Here is a 25,183-nt window from a genome sequence, read left to right as displayed (position 1 = left end):
ACAGACAAGTTCCTTTCAGTGTGGGGACGAGTACCATAGTGTCATACAGTCATACTACCACTACCCCCATGTTTCCTCTACCAGTGAATAGTACAACATGGGACACCTTCTTCTGGAGTACTAGTCAGTAGCCACCCAGCACCACAGAATTCTCTCCTTACGTGTAGGAAGTGAGGTTGTCCAGACGGTTGTTCATGTTAATGGGGTAGTCATGTCCCAAGTGGACAAGTTTCTCCAGCGCTTCATAGATGAAGATGATGCAGATGAGGCAGGCAAAAGCCTCTTCGGTGAAGCGGGTGATATAGCAGACCAGGGAGCTGGCATCTGTAGCAACCAGTATGAGGCAGAGGAAGGCAGTCCACAGACCAATACTGGTCCTCAGAGACAGGTAGGACAAGCCGTAGTCACTGTTGGAGAGCACAGAAGGATGGATCAGGTTAGATAGTAGAACAGTAGAACTATGTTTGTAGAATTAATTTCAGAAAGAAAGACTACTTGGCCAGCATGATATTGATTAACTAAGGTCACCTTCACACCAGAAAGCTTTACTGAGATTAAAACAAATCCTGCTGCACATTGTTGGAAAGTGCGCCTCGTTTGGATTCATTCAAATCCTAATGCGCATCAAAGAACCGCATTCTACTCCGCCAAAAAACGGGGGTTTCGCTTCGCTTCCAATCGCGCTTGATTTCGATTCGGTGCAGGTGGGAATACAATCCGCAGTAAATAAAGGAAATGAAGCAAACCATGTGGCGGGTGAGGAGCTAAACACAGTTGGAGACGGAGAAGGTATATTTTACACGCCGCAAAGATGTCCCGTTACCATGGATAGATGTGGTCGAATGAGGAGACCGAAGCCCTGATCGAAATATGAGGACGAGAACATTAATCAATTGCTTAAGGAAAGAGGAAACACATAAAAACACTGCAGTGTAGCCTACAGAATATTCTGTCTGTCTGTCTGTGCGTAAACATGGAGTGCTGTCACTGTGTGGGGAGTAGGGACTTTCTTCATCTCAAACCCACCCCCCCCCCCCCCTTCCCCCGAGCCTGGAGCCATCACTACCTCTCTGTCCAATTGTGAACTATCGTATATAGTTCTACACACAGTTTGTTAATATAGCCACACAGGTTGTTGATGTTGTGTGAATGTCCTATGCAGTTCCTCCCGTAAAGTGTACCTTGCAGAAACCATAGTTTAGGAGGTGGTCTAGAACAGCTTTCCTTCTAATAAAAACGTTGAATAGTGTAAAATGTAAACATGCTTTAGATAAAGTCCCAGTCCTAATCATAATACTCTCAAATTATTAAAGGTCATTACATATTTATATAAAATATAAGATTTATTAACAGAGTGTGTTGTGAAACCCTTCTCACAAAGGCAAAGAGACCACACATTCTGCATTGAAATTAAGTAATCATGAACACATAGCACTATCAGATAACTATCTGCATTGAAATTAAGTAATCATGAACACATAGCACTATCAGATAACTATCTGCATTGAAATTAAGTAATCATGAACACATAGCACTATCAGATAACTATCTGCATTGAAATTAAGTAATCATGAACACATAGCACTATCAGATAACTATGTTTATGGATAGAAAAACACAGACTTCAGCAAACAGTAAAAGAGTAAAGTTCAAGAGTGGACATGGATTAAGAGACTAATGTTGACTTTGGAACATGAACAGAGGTTAAGTAACATCAGGCCACTGGCTGTGCATAGACCACTATAAAAAGTGGGCCATGGCCAACATTAGCTCGCTGCATCTCTCCCCGACTACCCCACCAGTTTAGAGTCCCAGAGCACTGACAGAGACCATGGCAGTGCGTCTCCCCCTCTGGCCATTGTTGGCCCTGGCCAGCCTAGTGCTGTACACCTCAGCCAAGCCCACTGAAGGAGAAATGGAGAAAGAGTTAATGAAGATTCAGACAGACATGAAGGAACTGAGAATGGAGAGGCTGGGTGAGCATAAATTAGATCTATTTGATCCTGCAGCGGAAATTCAGTTTTCAGCTTCACCCAGCAGATTTCTGCTCAGATGGTCAGACTTGAACACAGGCGGGGAGCAGTTAGGGGTTAAGTGTCTTGCTCAGGGACACCTCACATTGCGGGGGCCAGGAATCGAACCTGGAACCTTCCATTTCCCAGCCGGCATCTAACCTTTCAGTTATGGTCACCCACAAGCAAACTGTTATGGACAGGTTTCTTGCCTATAAGGGAAAGCATCCGTTTTCAGTCAATGTGGACTACACTACAGTATGTACCATTGTCAACTTATTAGCAGGTGAAGAAGTCTAGAGACTTCAGGCTGAACAAGGGTTTGTTAATTACCAGAATGGTGAAACTAAAATTTGGTTGGTAGCTGGTAATACATATAGCCCTGTTGTGTTTTTGAGGGGTGCTAGCCCCTCCTACAGTATATACTGGTTTAATGTTTAAAAACACCATTGACAAGGTTTGTTTTGTCACTAACACAAACATTAAATGCCATTAACAATGAACAGAGTTTAATGTTTGTTTTGTCTGTCACTGAGCAAATCGGCATAAGCATGTCAGAGGAAAACCTCTGCCAATAAGGGACCACGATTCTTATAAACTACTATTTTGTGATGATAAGGGTTGGTAAAGCGCCCTTCACTTCACACGAGTGTGACTTTTAAAAAGCACTTGCAGTACAGTTTGTGCTTTTTCATTGCCGCATTAGTTATTTGGGCACTGTCGCTTTGAACCTTGTACTCATTGCTATTGAATGCCTTGCCTTCAAAGATGGTGTTCTATCTAGGAATTCAATGTTCTATAGATTTGTCATTCTACAGCTGCTGTTACTCTATTCACTGTAAATCCAGTCTGGAAAATACTGTCAGCTGAAAATACAAACGTCCAAATTAGTAGTTAGTAGTTAAGTTACTGTGTCTGGGATCCATTTTCAGTCTGATTGAAAACTAAACTAAACTAAATTCTCATTGGTTTCACTGGGTAAGAGTACCGTAGTCATTCTACTCTGGTGGGAACTGTAATATACTACAGTACAGACATATGATGTTTTTTCAATTTCCCTCAGAAAAACATGAATTCTCTTTCCATGTTTACAGCCATGAAAGAGCGCTTGGAGTTTGCAGAGAAGGAATTGACTGCTATGAAAGGTGAGAGCTTTAATTCACCACCAGACTCCTGGATTGAGGTGTACTGTACTGTGTAATGAATGAATTCAAGTTTTATACTGGTTTGTGGTTACTGTAGGAGATTATTGATTCATATGGCATCCATTTTAATCATTCTTATTAAGCGCAAAATTCACAAATCATCAGTCCAGATTCAGTAAGGCACTGTTCTGTTCCCACAGAGAATAAGGTGGCATTTGCAGTCTCACTGGGAGGAGATGGACTACAGAAGACCACAACTGGCAACAAAGATCTCATCTACAGAGATGTTCTGACCAATGTGGGCAATGCATACAATTCTGAGACAGGTGGGGTGAATATGTTAACTTTCTACACAAGTAGAAATTCAATAAATGCAAGTATAGATGTTGGTGACAGATTGGAAAGTCTATTAGACAACAATTACGATCCTATCTTTAACACAGAAGATGTTTAAACACTGCTGTAATGCAGAGATGTAGATGTACTGTACTTATGTCTCACACACACACACACACACACACACACACACACACACACACACACACACACACACACACACACGAGAGAGAAATTATTCCCTCCACTTCCTTAAAAACACAACCAACCCTCTCCACTCAGGCGTGTTCACAGCTCCGGTTCGTGGGGTCTACTACGTCCGTTTCACTGTTAACGGCCCCGCTAACTTCACCATAAGCGGCGTACTCTACAAAAATGGCTGGAAGATCAAACTGATCGTCCACGAGCAGCCGTCTGGTGAGGGCAGCGACACAGGCTCCAACGGTGCTACCCTTCTGCTGGAGAAGGGAGACCGCCTGAAGATGGTTCTCTGGCACAACACCCAGATCTGGGACAACAGCAACCACCACAGCACCTTCAGTGGCTTCCTGCTCTTCTCCATGTAAGGACCTTGACTTCCTTCTTTTACATGTCTAATTTTGCCATTTAGGCACAAACTTGTAGGATGCAAAGTTGGACACGAATGGCATGACCTGGACGCCCAAAACCGCATCAGATGGAATACATTAGACATGTATGCTCCATAGCTTAGACCAAAGGGCTAAATCAAATAAGTTTTAGTTTCCTTGTGGCTAGGTTAGTAGCTGTACCCTACATTGTAGGATAGGGTACGGCAATGTAATGCCACCAAGTACCTACAGTATAGTAGATGGGTTACATGGGGTCAGTAGGATACCCCATCCACTATGCACAGATCATGGAAGAATAAGACAATCCTAAATTAGTAGCCTGCATACAACCAAACAAGTACTAGTACTTCAAATCAATCAAATCCCTTGTATTCTTCTCAAATCCCTTTTGTATTCTTCTCATTCTGACAAAGGCCAGTGGATGAGTCTAACCCAGGTGAGATGACCGACGCCATGACAGAGCTGAAGAAGCTTCAGAGCACCATGGCCGAGCTAAAGACCGACAACCTGCGTAAGTTGACCACAATTAAATGTTCTGTGATGATCATTTCTAGAGCTCTAAGCGGAACATCATACTAAAGGACTATGGTTTATCAATTGTGTGCAGAAATGAAACAGAGAATGGAGGCTACAGAGAACACACTGAAGGCTCACAAAGGTCAGTTACCTCCACACACACCGTGTGTGTGTGTGTATATAAATAACCAATTCTAGAAATGCCTTCCAAAATTGCAGTTCAAAAATCTGCTATTTTTTTGTAGCCTGGGTTCCAGCCTGATTTGCTGCGTTCCGCGGGTCTGAAACGTCACTTTGCACAGTGACATTTTCAGATCCGCGGAACGCAGCGAATCAGGCTGGAACACAGGCAAATTTTTAACACAGGCGCTTTCTCGGTTGTAATGGGTTGTACTCACAGCAGTATATAAATACATTTCATGTGTAAATATACAGTGACAGTGACCTTTAACTCCGAGTCCCAGAGTTAAAGGAAGTAACCGGATTTTGCAGTGCATCAGTTGTTTGTTCTTAAATTGGGATAACATTCAATTTCACAGATTTGACAGACGTGAAGGTAGCATTTTCAGCATCACTTGGAGGTAACGGGCTCCAAAAGACGACAACTGGCAACAAACTACTCATCTACCGTGATGTAATGACCAATGTTGGCAATGCATACAATGCCGAGACAGGTAAGCAGGACATAACACTCACACATTCACAAAGTGAATGGTATGGACGCAGGCGCTCACTTTGCAATTCAGTACTATTTTTGGGGGATCACATCTTGCATTTCAGCCTATCACTTTTACAATTGGCCGTTAACTACTATTTACACACATAGATCAGCCTGCCTCTTGTAAAAAAAACACTCTGTCGTCTCCTCTCCTCCACTCAGGCGTGTTCACAGCTCCGGTCCGTGGGGTGTACTACGTCCGTTTCACAGTAAACGGCCCTACAGACTACACCATCAGCAGCGTGCTCTACAAAAACGACGTGGAGGTCCAGCTGATCGTCCACGAGCAGCCGTCTGGTGAGGGCAGTGACACGGGCTCCAATGGCGCCGCCCTGCTGCTGGAGGAGGGAGACAGGCTGAGCATAACGCTCTGGCACAACACCCAGATCTGGGACAACAGCAACCACCACAGCACCTTCAGCGCCTTCCTAGTCTTCCCCTTGGCGGTGGGCGAGGAGCGAGATTTGGCGGAGCGGTAAAAATGCTGAAAACGGAACATAACGTGGAAAGGATACCTGGCTCATACATGCCCAAAGACTGATGCTTGCTCAAGCTGGCCCTGGATGCAGAGTGTTCATTTAACTCTTAGGAGTGTGTAAAAAAGTCACAATGGATACATTAACACTGAGGGTTTTACTGTGTAGGCTCAATGACACAATTTCCACCACTTACAACCAGCTGTTACTGTGTGTTATGTAAGGATCCACCAATACAACAAATACATAAACGCAGCGTTCCGAGTCATCTGTGTTATACTGCATATAATTAAAGTAAAGTGCTGCAGAAGTTGTGGGTTTGAATCCACTGTGGTGAATCTGACTTTGTCGAGCGTCTATATACGAAAACAATTGACCCGGGCTGGGTCGTTTGGCGGGAGGAGTAGGACGAAGGCTCTACGTAGCATCCTCTCGGTGGGGGCTCCTCACTGGCAGGTGAGTCAGTAGAATACAACAGTAGCGACAAGTGTGTGGGGAGGAATCAAATTAGCATACAGACTAAATGGGGAGGGTGGAGGGGGGGGGAGCACACAAAAAAATTACCTGTGATCTCAACACAAAAAGCTGAGCACAAATAATAATCAGGTGAACAATCACATCAAATTTAGTTAATATTCGTCAGGTATATTACCAGTAATTACCGGTAATTACAGACTAAAGGGCGAGGTCGCATGCACTTGCCATGTATGGAGCGTGTCTTGAGTGTACAGGGTTTGATGAGGTCAGATCAACATATGGAGATCTAAGGGTGGCAGTGTCTTGAGTGTACAGGGGCCAGGTAGGGCCGGGCCTTAATTTTAGGGCCCGTTGAGAACTCTAGTTTTCAGCCGGCTACGGCTGCACTAATAACTTTGGGGCAGGCCCGTCTAGAGTTTAAATGGACAGGTATCAGTCAAAAGGCCCGTCTAGAGTTTAAATGGACAGGTATCAGTCAAAAGGGAGACATCGAAGAGGAAGGATGGATGGGGAAGGATCAACATTGAATGTCAGAACAGGTTCTGACATATATCCATATACTAATATTGATGACATCAGGGATCTCCATATATGGGCTTAATTGCGACAGCAGATCGCATTTACTATGATCTCTGATTTACTATCTTCCCTGATGATGTCAAAGTGATGTCACGAGACCTGGGCACATTATATGGGAGCTTTCCCAATGTATGAGGATTTTGAGTGACGGCCAAAAAACTCACGATTCCATAGTTAACTGAGACCTTCGGTCGCAATTATGTTATTGGTCTGCACTCTTACCCCCTCAACAGTGCATCTTCTCAATTACACAGTTTTGAGAGCACGTCAATGAAAAAAACCTTGATTCACAGTCATTGATTTACACATACCAATAAATATTACTATAATAACCTGTAGCCCATCTGTCTCAAACTGCATAGTTGGTATAGGGCTATATACAGACCTATAAGCTTACAGACAGACATGTTTTGGAAGAAGTAATCATTGCACATCATGAAATGACATCATAGGCTATCAATAACTGTGTATATATTGTACACACAACACATGCAAACAAGGAGGTTATCCAGTTGACTTGGCGATGAGATATGCTAATTATCACCAGCAGGGGGCAGTATAACACTACTAGTACATTAAGAGGATTCAGTTCTTCAAAAACATTTTGAATTCAAATCAATTGAATTAATTAAAACCTTTTTACTTGAATCATTTGTATATCCTTCTGCATTATAACATTATTGGACAAAGATGGTTGTGATTTTCATCCACTACGGGTAATAAAGCACATTCCCAGCAGCCTCTCTATACAAATTGATCGATCGTACAATAATCCACATCCATGATGGCTACCATGTACAGGTACAGCCACCGCCAGCCAGTCTGCTACCATTTAGCCACAACATAGCTTCACTAGAGGAGTAACAGTGAAACTGCACTGATAGGAGGCAGCCCTAGACAGTGGACTGGACTCACCTGCAGAACTTGAAGAGGATCTTCTCAAACACCAACACTGGGCCGGTGCTTCCGAGGATGGTGAGTGGCTGGCCAGCAAACATGGAGTACGCTACACCCGTCATAGACGCCCCGAACAGGGACTCTATAGCACTCTGAGTGAGAGGAGGAGTGGAAGTTTTTGGGTGAAAAACCTTAAAGCTGGTTTCCTGCATAAGAGCTGACATTTCTACCACTGAGCTAACAGAACGGTAGAACCCGCCTGCCTGCCTTGAGTCAGATCCTGTGTGTAGGTAAGACATGACCTTTGACACAATCTAAATGTCTCAATAGAAGAGCAGGCAGACAAAATACAACCACCTCAAAACATGTTAAAACCTAAGGCCCAAACCACACCAATGCAACTAGTCGCAACTCCTTGCAACAAAACAGTATTAAAGACATGCCACATGAATGCAACTCCTTGCAACTGCCATTGGGGATAATGGTTGCATGCAACTACTGGTTGCAAGGAGTTGCACGGCGAATCATTGATGTGGTTTGGGCCTTAGAGCAGTGGTAAAGTGTATAGATTTTTTGTGTTCTTCAGTCAATTTAAAATACCAGATAAACATGTAGTAGGAATCTGTTTTGTTGGCATTCATTCACAGGACATAATGGAGTAATATTAGTTAATTGTATGTCAATCAGTGCAGACAGCAGATGAGGTCTTACTATATCTCCTTTTGTGGCCTCCCCCAACAGCCCTCCAAAGGTGATGACGGGAGACATGCAGGCGCAGTACAGGAAGAGGACAGATGCCAGACACTGAAGACTGAGTGCATCTTTTATGTCACTCAGCAGGAAAGGGACCTTCCTCTTTATATCATTCACCAAACCACCAAATATCCTGAGAGAGATTGAGGTAAACAGAGAGATAAGACAATGGCAACATCCAATTGGTTATTATTTATTTGCGCTTGTATTTTCGCAACACTCTTGTAGAGAATTAATTTACGAGAAAAACATAAAAATATGGAAATACAAATGAGAAACAAGCAGGTGCACTTCCTATGGATGCAGTTTATTAGGCAGTGGGTGCTCAGCTATAGAAACAACTAGTTCAATACCAACAACGAGCAAGAAAGGCTCAGATGCACACATTCTTTTATTCAGAACATTGACGTGTTTCGGAATTACAAGGTTTTTATGCGACGATATGCAATACTTTATTTGTGTGCAGGTTTTATGCGTACGTGTGTGTGTGTGTGTGTGTGTGTGTGCATGCGTGTGTGTATGTGTGTGTGTGTGTAATGTCCCACCTCCCAGTCCTCTGCAGCTCTGGTCCTGCATGGTCCTCAAACTCCTTGATGCTGTCAGATGTGCAGGCGGAGCCGTTGGGGAGGGCCGGTAACTTCCTTTTCTCCTGCACGAAGCAGAAGGCAATCAAAATGAGGAGATTACAGACACCCAGTTTCTTTTTTGTATTCTTTTTGAACATGCCTAAAGAATTCACACCTGCGAGGGGACACTTTTGGGGGGTTCGATGCGGATGGTGGGGTCCCACTCCCCCGGGGGCAGCACAGTCACCTGGTCCAGGAACTCATCGATGCCAGACAGAAGGTCAATCCGGTCCTTGGCCTTGTAGGCCACATCGTGGAAGATCTACCACCGGACAGATGCACAAAGAATATACTGTACTATCACCAGCTATCACAAACGTTCATTCATACTGGAACAACCAGTGACACATTATACAGTTTAGGTCTGATTGCTTCAACTTTAATTCTAAACAATAGGTGTCCTGTAAAATGCTAGGTTATGATGTGATTAATAAGAAAAGGAGTAGCTAGCCAACAATCTCTCAGTCATGTTTAGAGGTGAGATTTCAAATCGAGATCGTAATCAAATCATGTAATCAAATTACTGTACTATTAAAATCATATTGTTTATTTGTTTTCCTTTCATTATACACTAAAATAAATTGTTAGTTTATCCATAAGTAACTGATAGGTTACAACCACTCAGAGCATTCAACCAAATGGATCCTTGTGGTTACATTTGTACACTCAGGGTTTTACATTGTAGACAGAACAATAACACACTACAGCCTGTCCTTTGAGGCTGTGGTCAAACTAACCTCATCTGTCATGAGAGTAGAGATGGAGCGGCCAATCTCGTGGTACTGGGGCCCCTTCCCAAAGGGTCCCAGCAACAGGAACAGAAACCTGGGGCCACACAGAAGGTCCAATGAAACAACATACCATATAAACCGTATATTCCAGCATACCATGTACACAGTAAAATCCTCAGTGAGAGTCTACAAATGTATCTTTGTGTGTATGTATCTGTATATATGAGCATTTGTACACACTGATTATCACTGAAGAATTTACTGTTTATAGCCTATACAGGTTCAAAACATACAAGTCCAGTATCATGGTCTGTCATAACAATGGATAAAAGGGAAAAGAAATGATGTGACATGAGGTGCTACCTGGTGGGAACAGGGACCTCAGTGAGGCCGGTGAGGAGCACAGCGGGAGCCAGTCTAACGAAGGCTATTATTGGTCGATCCAGGAAGTCCACCTCCCCTACCAGGACGTTGGAAGCCTCAGCTCCTGGAGGGATCTTCTTCATGAAGTTCATGTCCACCTGCAGCGGACAAACCATTACAGACGATACCAACTCGTCTTTACATTACAAAGACCGCAAGAGAAACGATTTGTTTCCAAAGTCAGTTGTTCTCAAACGAGCCCAGTATCTATCTATAAGAGTGTACAAATGGAACCAAATCCGGGTCTATTTGATTCCATTTGTACACTCTCAGAGTTACAGACCTGTAACTCTGAAAAAACTGGTCCTTTTTGCTGTGCAGTCATAATATATGTCTAGAAAAAGCTTATAAGGTGAAGAGAAGTACAGAATGGAATATCTAGTTTCCCACGGCCTCTACTGACCAAATCATTTCACGGGGGACCAAATAAAGATTTAATCCATCTAAATGGTAAATGGTAAATGGTGCATTTATATAGCGCCTTTATCCAAGGCGCTTTACATAGATTGTGCATTACATTCACCCATTCATACACCGATTGCGGCGGAACTTAAGCCATGCAAGGTACCAACCAGCACATCGGGAGCAATTTGGGGTTCAGTGTCTTGCCCAAGGACACTTCGACATGTAGACAGGAGGAGCCGGGATTCGAACCGCCGACCCATGGATCATTGGACGACCTGCTCTACCTCCTGAGCCACAGTCGCCCCAAAAGTTCTCTAAAGTTGTCAGTTCACATGATTAAGGGACAAAGATGTGTTACAGAGAAGTTGTAGAATCACGACAACGCTAGGTCTGGTGATGCAATTGCCAAGGCGCTGGTCGGCTCTGTGGGGGATCGAGACTACATATATGCCCATATTTGGAGATCCCTGATGATGTCACGAGGCATGACCATAATGTATGTAGGCATGGGTGACGCATCGAACGAACGAACGAACGAACGAACGAACGAACGTACGTTTTCATAGTAAATGTGACCTATGGTCGCAATAACACAGCATTTCTAAAAACAGCAGCCTGACAAGAGCAAGCTCTTAGAAATTACTAAAACGATGACATATGTATGTGCAGGATTTCAATTTCTTGGGGAGGCTGCATGGTAAGATTGTATACCCACTACCCGGTCAGCCATTTTGGCAGTTGGCAGGTAGGCAATCGTTTGGGCATGTTAGCCTATATTAAATAAGTAAAGGATGTGTTGTCCTGGTATCACCTCTGATCAACACTGCCATTGAGAGGTCCATGGGGAAAGCTGTGTGGGGAGAGACACCTGCCGAGTGCCGATTTGACACTGGCTTGATGACAGTAGACTTTGTGAGCAGGCATTAGTGTACAACTACAAAGCATACAGGCCATATCAATGACACTAATCTCTTTAAGTAGCTTGCTTCAGTATAAATCAGGTTTTACGGCCAGGCTGCTGTTACTACAGACTATTTTAAACCACACATACTACTGTACCTGGAAGTACAAATTTTACTTTTTGAACTGAGATTAACCGAGAAGTAATAATAGCATAACATGTATGAACAATAACACCCATGGGATCATGTTTCCACATTGCATAAAACCACAGCTTTGTACAGTAGCAAAACAGCAATTACAACACAGTACAGCTTCCTATTATGGTACACGATGGGATCAGCAGCTTAATGCAGTAATCACACCATCTGCCCAGCTGTCGTGGAGTCCACTTTCGCATTTCAAATATGCAATTTCCTTGAGTCAAAGTTGGTACTGTATGTATGCTGAGAGGAAGGTGCACATTCCTCTCGCTCATTTGATCACATTCATCTGAGCCGTGAACTTGTGATGTATAAGAAATTATTTTTCTAGACGTTTCAGTCTATTTGCTCACACAGGATTTCCGTAGGGGGACTTTAAATTACCTGACCTGCTGCGCCAGACCCTTTAAAAAGCAGGAGTGCACCATCCTTCCCTCCCACTCACACCATCAACCATCCTCAAGTATAACGCAAGCAAGGAAACAAAATCAATATCATCACTAAATAATATCCACATCAAAGTCACATGTTCACTCAAAAACAAATCCAGTCAGTGACTGACAGACAGGGGAACAGATTTACAGCAGGCCTTTTGGTGGCCACTCCCAAGGAACCACAACTACAGTGGCAGTCCTGCCGAGAAACAGAACTAGACTTCATCTCCTCTCAACCAGCACAGCCAAAGCTGTTCATTTTACAGCTGTTCAGCATATGTCATACTTTTGTTCAGGCAAAATCTGGGCAGAGAAAGTGAATGAGAAATGGTATTTTCTCTCCCAACAATTTCTACAATAATAATTACTAGTAATACTGCTCTTGAGCAGTGAATGCCCCGACCAGCCCCTTCCTCTGTGTCTGTTCAACAGAGGACTTTGGTTACTTTGGGAAGTTCCCAGGTGTGAACATGAGAATGAGATTGTGTAACCCTTCCTCCACCTACACAGGCTGTACACAGGTGTTCAACTTGTGTTTATGTGAAATTCCACAGTAAACTCTTTTGGAATCAAGTCTCTGTCTGTTTCACCGCCTGAGGCATGCGTCAGTAAATTTTGTTCATTGTTCTAGTCAGTGACATTATGATACAAACAAATATGTCTTCCTGTAATATTCATGACACTCGACCCTTTACAGTGGATTGTGTATCATTTAGCACAGCTACATCTATATTGTCATCACATCTTCATTAGCCAGCAGGTATGCTGACCTCGTAGCCTGATACTCGGCCTTAATCTGCATTTCGTTTCATTCCATTATTCAGTCTGAAAGCCCTCCGAGCGCAGCAGTTTTCTGAGATGGGGGCGTGGCCAAAGTGGGATTCTTTGTCGATTGGTTCATATTCTGTCAGATTCTGCCGGCCCCGATTGTGCCAGTTAGATTTTCAACCGAGAAAACCTTGCCTCACCAGACCCTGAATGTGAGGCTATCGATTCTTTTTCAGAAAAAATGGCTAATACATACTTTGTACAACCGTGTGGCTTGCTGAATATTAAAGTGAATAACTTCAACAAGCAACACAATCAGCTTTCTAACTATGTAATTTAGGGACGTGTGTACAGTAAACAATAGTAAGTCTCTTGAAAGTATTATAATCTATTTTCAATCCACATTCAAAATATTGTATAATATACTTTGTCACTCAACTGTGTTGCTCACCTAAATAACTGGAAATCTAACAACACATGCAAAGAAGTACAGTGGAGGCTAAGAAGATGAAGCTGAAAATGCTTTTACCTTGCTGAAGTCTACAGTGCTGTTTTCCGTGCTACCACCATTGCCTCCATTGATGCGGTTTTCGCTGGGTTTGCTGTTCTCCAGGTTCCCAGGGGCCGACTGAGGAGACGCCAACAGACCTGGGAATGCGGGTCATTGTGTTAATGGTAGGATCAAAAACCTGTGCCGTGATCATCAAGCATGACTTATTGACAACTGATAACATGGTTTTCAGATTCAAAATCACAGAAAGAACAGAGGCAAGTCATCATTCTGGTGTGTTATTGTGAAAAATATATTTGCAATAACATTTGTTTAATTGAAAAGGTTACACAGTATGGCTTTAACACACACATTTACATGTATACAGAAACACATGATATGAGTGCAACATTCCTTGCACTACATTTTTTTTCTTTTTTTTTTATATATATTTTTTGTCCCACGATTTTGTAACCCAATTTTCACCCCTGTGTCAATCATCCTGTGATGTGATCCACACCCTCCGCCAACCTAGGGAGAGCAACGGACTTAACCCATGCTTCCTTCATGCTTGAGTGTCCAAGTTGCTCCTTTACACCTGACAGGGGGGAGTTTCCCTGGTTGGACGTAGCGCGTGGAAGGAACACGTTATTCCAACCAGTTCCTTTCCCCTCCATCAGGCGTCCCGGCTGGCCAGGGGGAGGCAGTTTAGAGACCAGGATTACTGCATGTTTTTGTGTCCTTGCACTACAAAAAATAAGCCTGTGTTAGTTCATCATAGCATTGCAAGCTAAAGTTAGCATTTAACACTATTACTGTTATATTTTAGGCACTTCCTATGTCATTAAATTGGGTATCAAAGCCAGAACTTCTCCAAGATGTGAGCCATGCATCCTATACCCTCTATATAATTAGCGGACTGTTGATTTTAAGATTTCTGGCTTGGGCTGACTGGAGCATTGTTAGATTATGAAGTGTGAGGCTAAAATAAGATTGGTGGTCTGAAGGACCTGAAGGGTGTTCCTTTAAACCTGCTTTTTAAGCTGAATGGTCCCAGCGATTAACCTCGAGAAACTACAGACCCAGTCCAGACCCAAAGGAGCACTCTCACTCACATGTTACCCCAGTGTTCACGTGACCACACAGACAGACAGAACCCTACACCACCCACATCACTAATGCTGATTACGTTGTTCTCATGTTACTGTCTATAAGAGCAAAGGGGGGGACTCTTAAAAGTCACACTGCACGCTTACCAATGTCTCAGGAGGAGTGTTCTCTTCATCAGCACATCAGATAATGACCATAACTGGATAGTTAATATTTACTCAGAACATATCGCCATCCCTGGCAAAACCTTGGTAAACCAAAGTAACTTAGTACTTGTGAGTCATGAGACAAGTCAAAGTCAACACCTTTGGTTAGGCACCTCTAAAAATCAATAATAAATAGAAGGGAATGACCATGCAGAAAATGTAGAGTTAAATTTACTCTCCGGACTTTACTGTGCAGAGATCAGTGTGGGTCAAATGAAACGTCTGCTGATGCTACGAAAACGTGGGCCTAACTCAGAATAGAAGAGAACAGAATAGAATAGAAGCGTCAGCAAAAGATTAGATTAGAGAAAGGGGCTTGTGACCACACTCCACAGGAGAGGGAGTTGAGGGACAATCGGAACATGGAGTTGAGGCCGGGTGAGGATTTAATGTTCAAGGTTGCCCTTGGGCAAGGCACATAACCCCAGTTGACCCGGTGGAGCTGCTCAGTGGCCATCAGTGGTTGAAACGTGACTGTGCCAGAAAGCTCCCACGTGTGAAAGTGTCTAAGTGCATGAATGAGAATGCGTCTGCACATACTTGAAACTGGATCTGTGTTATTATAGTAGTGGTGTTCACTTCAGGGGCTTATAAAGCCTTTCTAAACTCTATGTAAACTGTGACGAGATTAGTTAGTAGATGGGAAATGGGAAAGGTTGCAACTGGATCTGGTGATGGTGACCTGATCAGATCAGATCATGTCCCTTTACCAGAAACCCAACAGCTGTGCATTTGTGAAACAAGCTTCTAAATCATGTGAAGCCGTTTATTTGTACTTTGTGTGCAAAAAGCGCTCAAACGTTCTTCTTTCCTGCCTTGATCTCCTTAACCACCCCCCCTCTTCTTACCTTCTTGTATTTCTTGGGAAAAATGACACGATGGGAACTATGCAAAAAAACGAGCCCACTTTTTTACTTGAAAGTGATGTGACAATAACGTTTATCCTGATACTGAAGTTGCGGAGGGCAAAATACTCTATAGTACTATTGACCACAAAGGGAGTGTTTACACACACACACACACACACACACACACACACACACACACACACACTCAACTTGTACCTAGAGCGCTGCAATAAAAGCAAGAATACCATGCTGTGCTATGTGATGTAGGCAGGATATTTGCCTTGCTGAGAAGAGGGAAGGTGGAGATCTACTCGAGATTTGGCCTGCTGGTCTTCAGACGAGTCGAGCTTTAGCTCTTCCTCCTCCCCGTCCCCCTTGTGGGGGGGAACCACCACGCGGGGGATCCTAGTACCTTCACCTTGCTCCAGCCACTCCTCACCCTCCTCAGACAGATCCTCAAGTATGGAGGAGTGACAGGCACTCAACAGGGGGGAGTCAACAGTGCATCTTGGAGGAGGTCGAACTAACGGGGGTGTATTCTGGGGCGTGCTGAACGGGGAGGTGGATGGGGAGTAGAAGGAGCTGGGAAGGAGGTGAGCGAGGAGGCCAGCTCCCCCGTACACCGTGGTGGCTCGTGGAAACAGTGGGGGGGTGGCGGTTTGGCAGGAATTGACAGGACAGGACAGTTGTCGGGAGAGAGAGGTACGGGAGGACGTGGCGGTGTGGTAGGAAGTGACAGGACAGGACAGTTGTCGGGACAGAGAGGTACGGGAGGACAAGAGAGCTTCCACTGAAGGGGAGACTGAGGAGAGACAAAGGGAGGGAAGAGGGTATTGTACGGAGGACGGAAAAGAGCATCAGAAGAAAAAAGAAATGTGGTTGAACACAAATAAAACTATTGATTGGTGGAATGGTGATCATGCTGTTTTTAAAAAACACATTTCCCTGACAGGACAATAAAGTCTTGAAATGTTAGCTGAGGTGTCAGATGTAAGAGGAAAGGGGACAGTTGGTATTAATGGTATTATTATTGCTGTTATTTTCAGCGAGTGACAGGGTCACATAAAAAGTATAAATAAGGAGTGCAGATGGTGGGTTAGCTAGAAAACAAATTAACACCAAGGCTCACCATGCAACCAGGTCAGTAAGAACATGGCAATTAGGGATTTAGGAATATAGAGCATTCTATTAACACATTATGTAACAAGATTATCTTTTCCTTCCACATACTGTCCTGGGACACACATGCGTGTACACACTATGCACAGACAATTGCGGTTTGACTACTAGAGAACTAAGCGAATATCATGTCATGCCACGTTTCACACGTTCGGGATTTGCATACGCTACAGCTCGTTTTCAGTTTCTCAGAACATAATTTGGGCCCTGCTAGTGCTAGTGCTCAGGATACATACATACACCTTCCGACGACCAAACCTTTCTTCGGAAATAGATATAGAACTACAAATTGACGTCATTCGAGCATTGGAAGGGCAGTACCAGAACTTTTCCTTGGAACCTGTGCACCTCGAGATGTCCTGACTCAGTATGTAATTGCACTTTACTAAACCCGAGTTGTGGAAACCAATGGGAGTCACGCTGAGGTGGTGACACTGGAACCAGATGCAATTAAATCAACTCCACCATTTTTAACCAATTAAGAAGTTTTTTATACTTTCACAAATGATGAATAAATAAATACATATATAGTATACAAACAAACAATAAAATAGCTGATCTGCATGCTCACATTGTGAGCTAGATGATCTGGGCGGGCCTCCTTGCTATCTTCAAAGAAAAACTAAAACAAGTCCAACAAATGTTCAGCATATGGAAGGAGAGCCATAACAGTGCTGAATGCCATAATTCCACAGCTAAATGACAGGTTGCAAGCTGCAAATTCAACAAGTTAGTCAACAAATTAACAAACCGGTTACAAAATCTGTTACAAGGTTGCACAACGTTAGCAGCAGCAAAGACAGACCTATGTCTTCGTTTGCATTACCGTATAAAGGAAGAAAATATAAATTAGTTGTCAATAGACACACAGATGACACTCACTAGTCACAAGACATTAGACAGTTATTTACCAAGCTGACTCCACATATTATCAGGCATGGATTAGTTTAGTCTGTTAGAATAGGTGCTGACCAAAAGCACTTAATAATTAACAGAATGTCAGTGGTTCTCAAAGTGGGGTCCAGCAACCCTTCAGGGAACCTGGCCAGGTTGGGATAGACCCAGCCCACCCTGGGGTCTGAACTCACTGAGTCATATGGTGTTCATCAACATCATGCCAGTGTTTATTTATGCATTCTTTATCAACATCATCACATAATCCAACATCTACCCGCACACCACCTTACGCCTCTCTGAGGGGTAAGGGTAAGGGGTCAGTCAAAGGGTTAGGCATTGGGGATTGAAGGTTAATAATCAAGCAAAGAACTTTAGAGAAACATCTGTCTTCAATCCAAAAACACATTGCAGCCAAAGCGACAAGCGACGCATGTCAACTGAATGGCATGCATCAATCAGAGTCCCGTTTGTCCTGTCCTTTTGTCTTATCACTGTTATCTCAACAATAGGCATGTTGCATTTTTTTTTACTGACCCCACACACAGGAATGACCACAGTTGAAGGAAAACCGGCATCATTCAAGTATAATAGTACACCAAACATCAAATGTCAATTTATCAGTTACCATTTCTAAAGTGCAGCATTTCACACCAATGTCCCTCCTACCAAGTACTGATGAGAATGTATTTACTGTCTATTAGGAACAATAACGACTCACCGTTGCGTTCCAGTAAATGGGGGTCAGAGTGTTTCTTGCCTATGTCGGCGAAGGAGCGCACCAATGGGATCCGGTTACTCAACTTCTTCTCATTCTGGTGGTGGTGGCGCTTCAGCATGACCTCCTTCACCTTCTCCTTCATCCCCTCCTCTAGCTGGCCGGACGCAAGCATGTTGTCAATCAGCATGTCTGAGGGCACAGGGGCGAGAGACACCTGAGTGTAAAAAGCCTAATTTACTACATACATCGCCCACTGAAAAGAACAGATTTACATTTTGTATTGCATTCGAGACTGAATTATATTCAATTGTGCGATTCTCGGGGTCACACATTCACAGATTCACACACACAGATCACACATAATGTGGCCGCGGCGTAATGAAACATGTTGTGATTGTGAGACGTTTGAGAGAGGAAAAAGCAGGGAGGCAGTATAGTGTGTACAATACAGAATATGATATACTGTAGCAGTTATTAATACTGCCGTTTTGTCATCTGTTGCACTGACCCCAGTGTCTGCAGTACTACTGACCTGCTATCTCTTCAATGGTGTTGGCTCTCATGTCCAGCATGACAGTACCATTGAGAATACAGCTGCGAAGTTCAAACAGGCTGTGCAAGGACAGCGTGGCCACATAGGGTTTACTCCAGCGCTCACCACAGTCTTCAACGTCCTCCTCAAATTTTAGCCACCTGAAATGCATGCACACAAGTAGGCCGTTTGAAAAACAAGCTAAACATGCATCAATATTAGAATTTAATCAATGTCAGATCTTCGGGTTCGATGCCAATCTTGATATTGGAGAGTCCCAAGACTCCCAACCCACAATACACCATATTCACATGGCGGCCATTTTGCACTTTTGCAAATCATACCCAACCCGCAAATACGATGTGAGAGCAAAATTACCACTGTGTGTCAATTACTGATGTTTTGGAACATTTTGTAAAACTTTGATTCGATTAAAACCTTTAAATAAATATCGTTAAATATCAGTTACGTAATTGCAGATACCGAATTTACCAATGTTGTTTTAACAAAAAAAGTCAAATAATGGCACGTATATCGGTTGGGCTCTAATCAATAACTAGACACTGATACAAACAGATTCTGGCCTGGTATCAGACTAAAATGTCCCCTACAAATTACTAGGTATTGTATTGATTTGACCAAAAATTTAAGAATATTTTCTTTTTAGCTGGATTGAAATAGCCGCCGACCTAAAGCCAAGAAACAGGTCAGGGAAAAGACCTGTGTCAAGCCATGTTTGTCCATACCGGGCCGTCTCCTTCCACTCCTGCATGCGTCCGTCTCTGAAGGACAGCTCGTCCAGCTCGGTGAACAGGTCATGGGGGATGTGCTCCTCATCATCATCCTCTGTCCCAAGGATGAACTGTACTCTCTGGGAAGGTGTGTCTGAAGAGAGAAGCATAGGAATACTACTGCACATGGAATAGCTGCTGGACAATGTGAATTAAAAGCATCATTTGGACAGATAGACCACATTTTTATTCAATATTTCAGTAGTTACCTCGAAAGTATATCTAGATTACTTTGCTGAATTATATTAAAATATTTTATATTGTGGGGTAAGCTTTTTATTTTTTATGTTAAAACCATTAAAACCAGGAAAGTATCTGTGTCATTTTAGTTACAAATAAGTTAATATAGCATCACAATAATGTTAATCATTATTTTCTACTTTGGCTTGTACCTCTGCTATTTCATTTTATCGTGAAAATTCTTTGAATAGTCTATATAGTTTCAATGCATTTTTTAAACTCAAATATTTACTTCTGGGGTCCCTGCCACAAAATATTTTGAGATGGGGGTCCACGGCCAAATACATAATAATTTTGGGGGTCCTTGACATGAAAGTCTTAAGCATCACTGATTTCAGGAAAACTATAAGATATTTGTCACTCAGCCTCAGGTCTTAATGGGTTAATGAATGCTTCAGATGTTTTTTGTCTTATCAAAGTGTCCTTGAGCAACTGCTTTTATGCTGTGCTCAAATATAGCAGCTACAAAAGATACAAAACTATAAAACACTGCAGGCCCGCAGCATATCTGTGGCGTGTGAGTCAATACTGTATGTGAGATAGCATGAGCATTGAGGTGTTGTGCAACACGCTCCTTGACATCAATCGAGCATGTGTCTGATGAGCAAGACAAATATAAAGGGAAAAGGAGCTTGGGTTTAAAAGAACGGGGAACCAGAACCTTATGGCAATAATGAGTTTCCCCCATTACAAGCAGGAATTGTTTGAGGAGAGAATGTGAGTGGAATTTCAAATGCACATCAATCCTAGTATCCTTTTTCTAGGCATGTCATAATAGGAAAACATTCAGTGAAAATGGGTGAACATTTGGCAACAAACTGTGTATCTACAAGCTCACAACACACCATGTTGCAATGTGTTGTGAGCTTGTAGAGTAGCCATTTTCAGTCAAGCTGTTTGGTGTAGAGAGGGACAAAAGGAGTGTCATGTAGACTCCTGGGAGTGTAGATCTCAACAAAATCTATAGGGTTCAATATTGGTTAATAGCTTGTTTTAATTTATTTCTATAAACATATAGAAAATGTATTGTCACAAATACATTAATAAAAAAGTACAGATAATTGCCATCTTTCATTAATTTGGTGTCTAAAAAAGTACAGATAATTGCTATCTTTCATTAATTTGGTGACCAATGATGAATCTTTTCAAAGCTAAAGTACAGTTTTAAATAAAAATCTAAATGTGAAAGTGGTTCCAAATCACCTGTAGGTATACAACATAAGTTAACCAATCCTGTATTCAGATGAACATGACAATGCAACTTGCCCTTCTTGAGGACAACTATTCCATGAATCAGCATGGGGTCCAGGGACCAGATTGGACCTTTATGTGTCTTTAACAGAGTGTACAAATGGCACAAAATGTACCTGTAAGGGTACATTTTTGGTTCTCTTTTGTGAAAATCACATGCCACAAATTATGTTTTTGGCATTGTGTTTGAATACATGTACTCCAGGAATGAGGAGGTGGGTGGATCAACGTTTGAGTCAAATGTAACTGTAGGTGAAAATACTGAATGTACCGTAGGTCGGGGACTCTCGTCCATCGTCCTTGTCCGATTCGCGCTCCCTTCTCTTCCTGTGGTGCTTGTGTCCGCGGTGGCGATGTCTTCGCTTGCTTTCTCTGCCCAGGGGGACGTGGACACCGACATACACCGCTCTGTGGCCTGGGACAAGAGGAGGCAGAGAGCGACGCTGGATATAACAACTGTTAAATTATATGCAGCTGCCCACAGATTGTGTGCGTGCGGTTCCTTGTTCCCTTGAGATTAGAACAAGTGAGTTTAGAGAACAAAGACAGGGGCCATCTTTCATCCAGAGGACGGAGACAACAGAAGACTTAAAAAGGAGACGATGGGACATGCAGGCTCCTCTATGTAAACATTATATAATTGCTGGTGATGGTATCCCTCACTTTTCCTACTGACGTCAATTGAGATGGTAGAGATAGATTGCAGACAGTGCAGTAGTAAATACCTGTTAATTCATTGCATTGCTTATACTTCAACATTAAAATAGTTATAGTTGCAAAATTTGGAGCCTAAATAGATTCAGTTTTACCAATAATGCAGCCATTTCATTATTCATTTACCTTTACCTATTACTATTATTACTAGCAGCCAAACATGTATTATCAGTATTCTGTACTTTGTTGACTGCTTGACAATTTATTACTTTACATTTATTTATTATCCTCCAGTTCTCACCTAGCTCCTATGGTAGCATAAACACTCCAGTTTCCATTCTCCCACCAGCAGTTCCACCGAGACATGCAACATGTCAACACCTGCTCTCCGCCGACCCAAACATGCAGGTTGTACATGCAGGCTCAAACACATTTAGGCCCCAATAACTTGCATTTCATTAATGAATTCACATATCGCTTACCTTTACTAAGTGCTCCATTCTTCAAATTACACATTTGAAAATTAAGGCAAGTTTACACCATTGCATCAAATAACCAGTATCATGCCAGTCATTTATATTTTCTGAATTGCTGTCACCTTTGTGGATTGGATTTGACAATTTACTTCATTACTAAATTACTTTTACCATAAGCATTGTAGATGAAAAGGTCAAGTTATAATTAAATGTAGACCACACAATAAAATCTCCAGTGTAAGTTTTACTCTGGCAAGTACAATTCTACCCAGAGATTCAACTCTCAGTGGAAAATGATTTGAATGCACACCGATTTCAATAAACTTTAATGTGGTCAATTTAAGTGTGGTCTTATTTGACCTCACTCTGCTTTTTTCAGCTGTTGGGAGGACAATGGAGTGAATGGACTTGGACTATATTAATCTTTATCCAATTAAACTGAGAGACCCTGGCAAAGAAAAGATACAACAGCAGTAATAAACATTGAATTTATCAAGGAGAGTGAGGTTTCCTGTCCTGCCCAATGATTGATTGGACAGCATCATGTAAAGGCCTGAATACAGTGTGCGCGTGTGTAAGTTGGTTCCTTTTAATGAGCCAGACCAGAGTGTGGGTGAAATCCAGAGTTCCAGACCATGTTGTTAAGTGGAAAGTGGAACAGAGCAGTACACTACAGTAACGGTTACTACAACAGACCAACACTGCGTTATCTGCCTCTCCAATCATTGTAGCCAAAATGACACTAGGCCAAACTTTATATATATCAACATGTCAGATTAAACACTGAGAATAAGCAGACATTCTCCACACAGAATGGATGATTCCTACACATTTTTCTTTTTCTTTTTCTTTTACACCTTTGAAAGAAGGCTGGGAACATTATGTGATGCACATCCTGTGCCACTTTAGACATTATCTAGGAATCCCCAGCCAAGCAGGGCAAACGTTGTTAAATCCTCCAGAGTAGTTGATGTGTCAAGCACCAGCTTGTATGTGCTGTAACAGGGTAGAGGGGACGATAACTGAAGGTCTGTGTACATAAAACATACATGCCTGCTACTGTGTGTGTGTGTGTGTGTGTGTGTGTGTGTGTGTGTGTGTGTGTGTGTTGCTACATGGTGTTTTGTGTGTAAACACATTCAACACATACTCTCCAGCTCCTCTTTCTCAAAGTTGGTGTTGAGGTTGGAGCTGGTCTTCCCCAGGTCCACAACAGCCTCCTCGTCATTCCCCTGAGAAGAAACACACTGATTTAGTATAACAACAACACAGTAAAAATACTCTGTCTATATTACAACCTCTCATATTTAATTATAAAAATGAAGTGCTGTACAATAATAATGATGAACACACGTTAAAACAATCAGTTACACACAGTAGGCCTACAATGAAGGGGAGATCTACAGTACACTGGAGAAGTCACATAGCTTCATAGCTTGTTACCGTCCCATGCTCAGCATATTTACAAAACCACAAGCAACTATTTGAATAGAGCCTCTTTTTAACCCATTAAGACCTGAGGCCGATACTACAAATGTCTTCTAAATACTAATAGTTTTTTTTTTGAATAGCCAAAGTATAAACTAGGGATGTGCCGAGACATTTTGGCTGATATCGATATCCGATATAATTAATTGCTGATATGGCCGATAACCGATTTTACAGATGTCGATATGATCTCATTCAAGTGTAAAATTTATAATAATTTTGTCCATTCTGAAAAATACATGTACCATGGTATCTGCACTGCAGGCTTAGGCATGTCAGATTTAACTCTAATAGCTTATATTTAATATTGTGAGCTTGTAGATATGTTCAAGCTGTTACTTTGGGCTTGTTTATCTGTAAAGACAACGGACCGATTAATTAATTGGTCTGATTGAATAATCGGACCGATTGCGATTAATCAAAAAACAACTAGAATCGGCCGATACCAATGTGTTTGCCGATTAATCTCCCATCACTAGTATACACTAATAGCTCATTAGTTGATGCTCTGTAATGCAGAGCATTGTGATTAATATATTCATTAAATGTAGTTGATAAATAAATTTGACTCAACTCCAGGTGGCAGAGCCCGGGAGAGGTTGTACTAGGCAGGACAGACTAGCGAGAAACGGATATAGGCAAGGCCAGGCATTGCTCCAACACCTGCAGCCACGAGGTCAATATTTATATTGGGCAGAAGCCAACAACACCTCAACTTTACAAAGCCAGATTACACAAATACCACGTGTGCACACATTATAGAGCAGATAGCATACGGACCACCACATGTGCATGCTATACATATACAGTACTGTATTACACCAGGGGTTATCAACCTGGGGGTCGTGAGTCGCGACCCCTCTGGGGGTCCCAAAGTTATTTTGGGGGGGGTCCCCAAATTATAAAAAAAGAAAAAAAGAATCACACCTGTGTGAAGTGAGGGGCGCTCTTATCATTATACATCATCTTATGAATAACTCGAGTTATGTGATTTGTTAGCCGATTTGCTCGTCTACATGTGATGTAAATTTTCCCTTCATTGTCAATGGCATTTAATGTTTGTCTTGCCACATTCATGGCCAAAGCATTTCCGGGGGTCCCCAGCAAAAATCGTTGAGAACCCCTGTATATAGTATACCGTGATAATTGCCATCATAATAAATGACTGCTCCAGCATTGCTACATTCCTACAGTCCGTCACACGACTCACACCTAATCACCTATACTGTAGTGACCAAAACTAACCCTCTGATTCTGCTGAGGATCCCATCATTCAGGCAGCACAACATGCCAAAAACCAACAATTACACTACA

At 42.4% G+C, this 25,183-nt stretch overlaps 2 protein-coding genes across 5 annotated transcripts in view; one reads left to right on the top strand and one right to left on the bottom strand.

Moving 5' to 3' along the window:
* LOC310856291 (sodium bicarbonate cotransporter 3-like) overlaps nt 1-25,183 on the bottom strand; it is a 50,482-nt gene that overhangs the window by 10,864 nt on the left and 14,435 nt on the right. For 2 of the 4 annotated variants that reach the window (XM_083761617.1, XM_083761616.1), the window contains exons 2-15: nt 23,532-23,613; nt 21,523-21,666; nt 19,716-19,854; nt 18,970-19,130; nt 18,438-18,626; nt 15,924-16,445; nt 13,519-13,637; nt 10,220-10,377; nt 9,863-9,950; nt 9,241-9,387; nt 9,045-9,148; nt 8,458-8,632; nt 7,765-7,898; nt 162-407 (exon numbers count right to left, since the gene is read on the bottom strand). In XM_083761617.1, coding sequence (XP_083617743.1) covers nt 162-407; nt 7,765-7,898; nt 8,458-8,632; nt 9,045-9,148; nt 9,241-9,387; nt 9,863-9,950; nt 10,220-10,377; nt 13,519-13,637; nt 15,924-16,445; nt 18,438-18,626; nt 18,970-19,130; nt 19,716-19,854; nt 21,523-21,666; nt 23,532-23,613 — 2,408 coding nt within the window. The remainder of the gene's footprint in view (nt 1-161; nt 408-7,764; nt 7,899-8,457; nt 8,633-9,044; nt 9,149-9,240; nt 9,388-9,862; nt 9,951-10,219; nt 10,378-13,518; nt 13,638-15,923; nt 16,446-18,437; nt 18,627-18,969; nt 19,131-19,715; nt 19,855-21,522; nt 21,667-23,531; nt 23,614-25,183) is intronic. The other 2 variants (XM_083761619.1, XM_083761618.1) reach the window with 1 other exon arrangement.
* LOC310855997 (complement C1q tumor necrosis factor-related protein 4-like) lies at nt 1,832-5,796 on the top strand (the record flags this gene model as incomplete). The annotated part of the gene is made up of 8 exons (XM_083761212.1): nt 1,832-1,976; nt 3,107-3,157; nt 3,358-3,483; nt 3,776-4,055; nt 4,497-4,594; nt 4,691-4,741; nt 5,139-5,273; nt 5,480-5,796. 8 exons carry the CDS (start codon nt 1,832-1,834, stop codon nt 5,794-5,796), a joined length of 1,203 nt encoding a protein of 400 aa, XP_083617338.1.

This window comes from Protomyctophum parallelum, assembly GCF_964188405.1.
Source record: "Protomyctophum parallelum genome assembly, chromosome: 3".
Classification (NCBI taxonomy): domain Eukaryota; kingdom Metazoa; phylum Chordata; class Actinopteri; order Myctophiformes; family Myctophidae; genus Protomyctophum; species Protomyctophum parallelum.
This window is presented reverse-complemented; position numbering and strand designations above follow the sequence as displayed.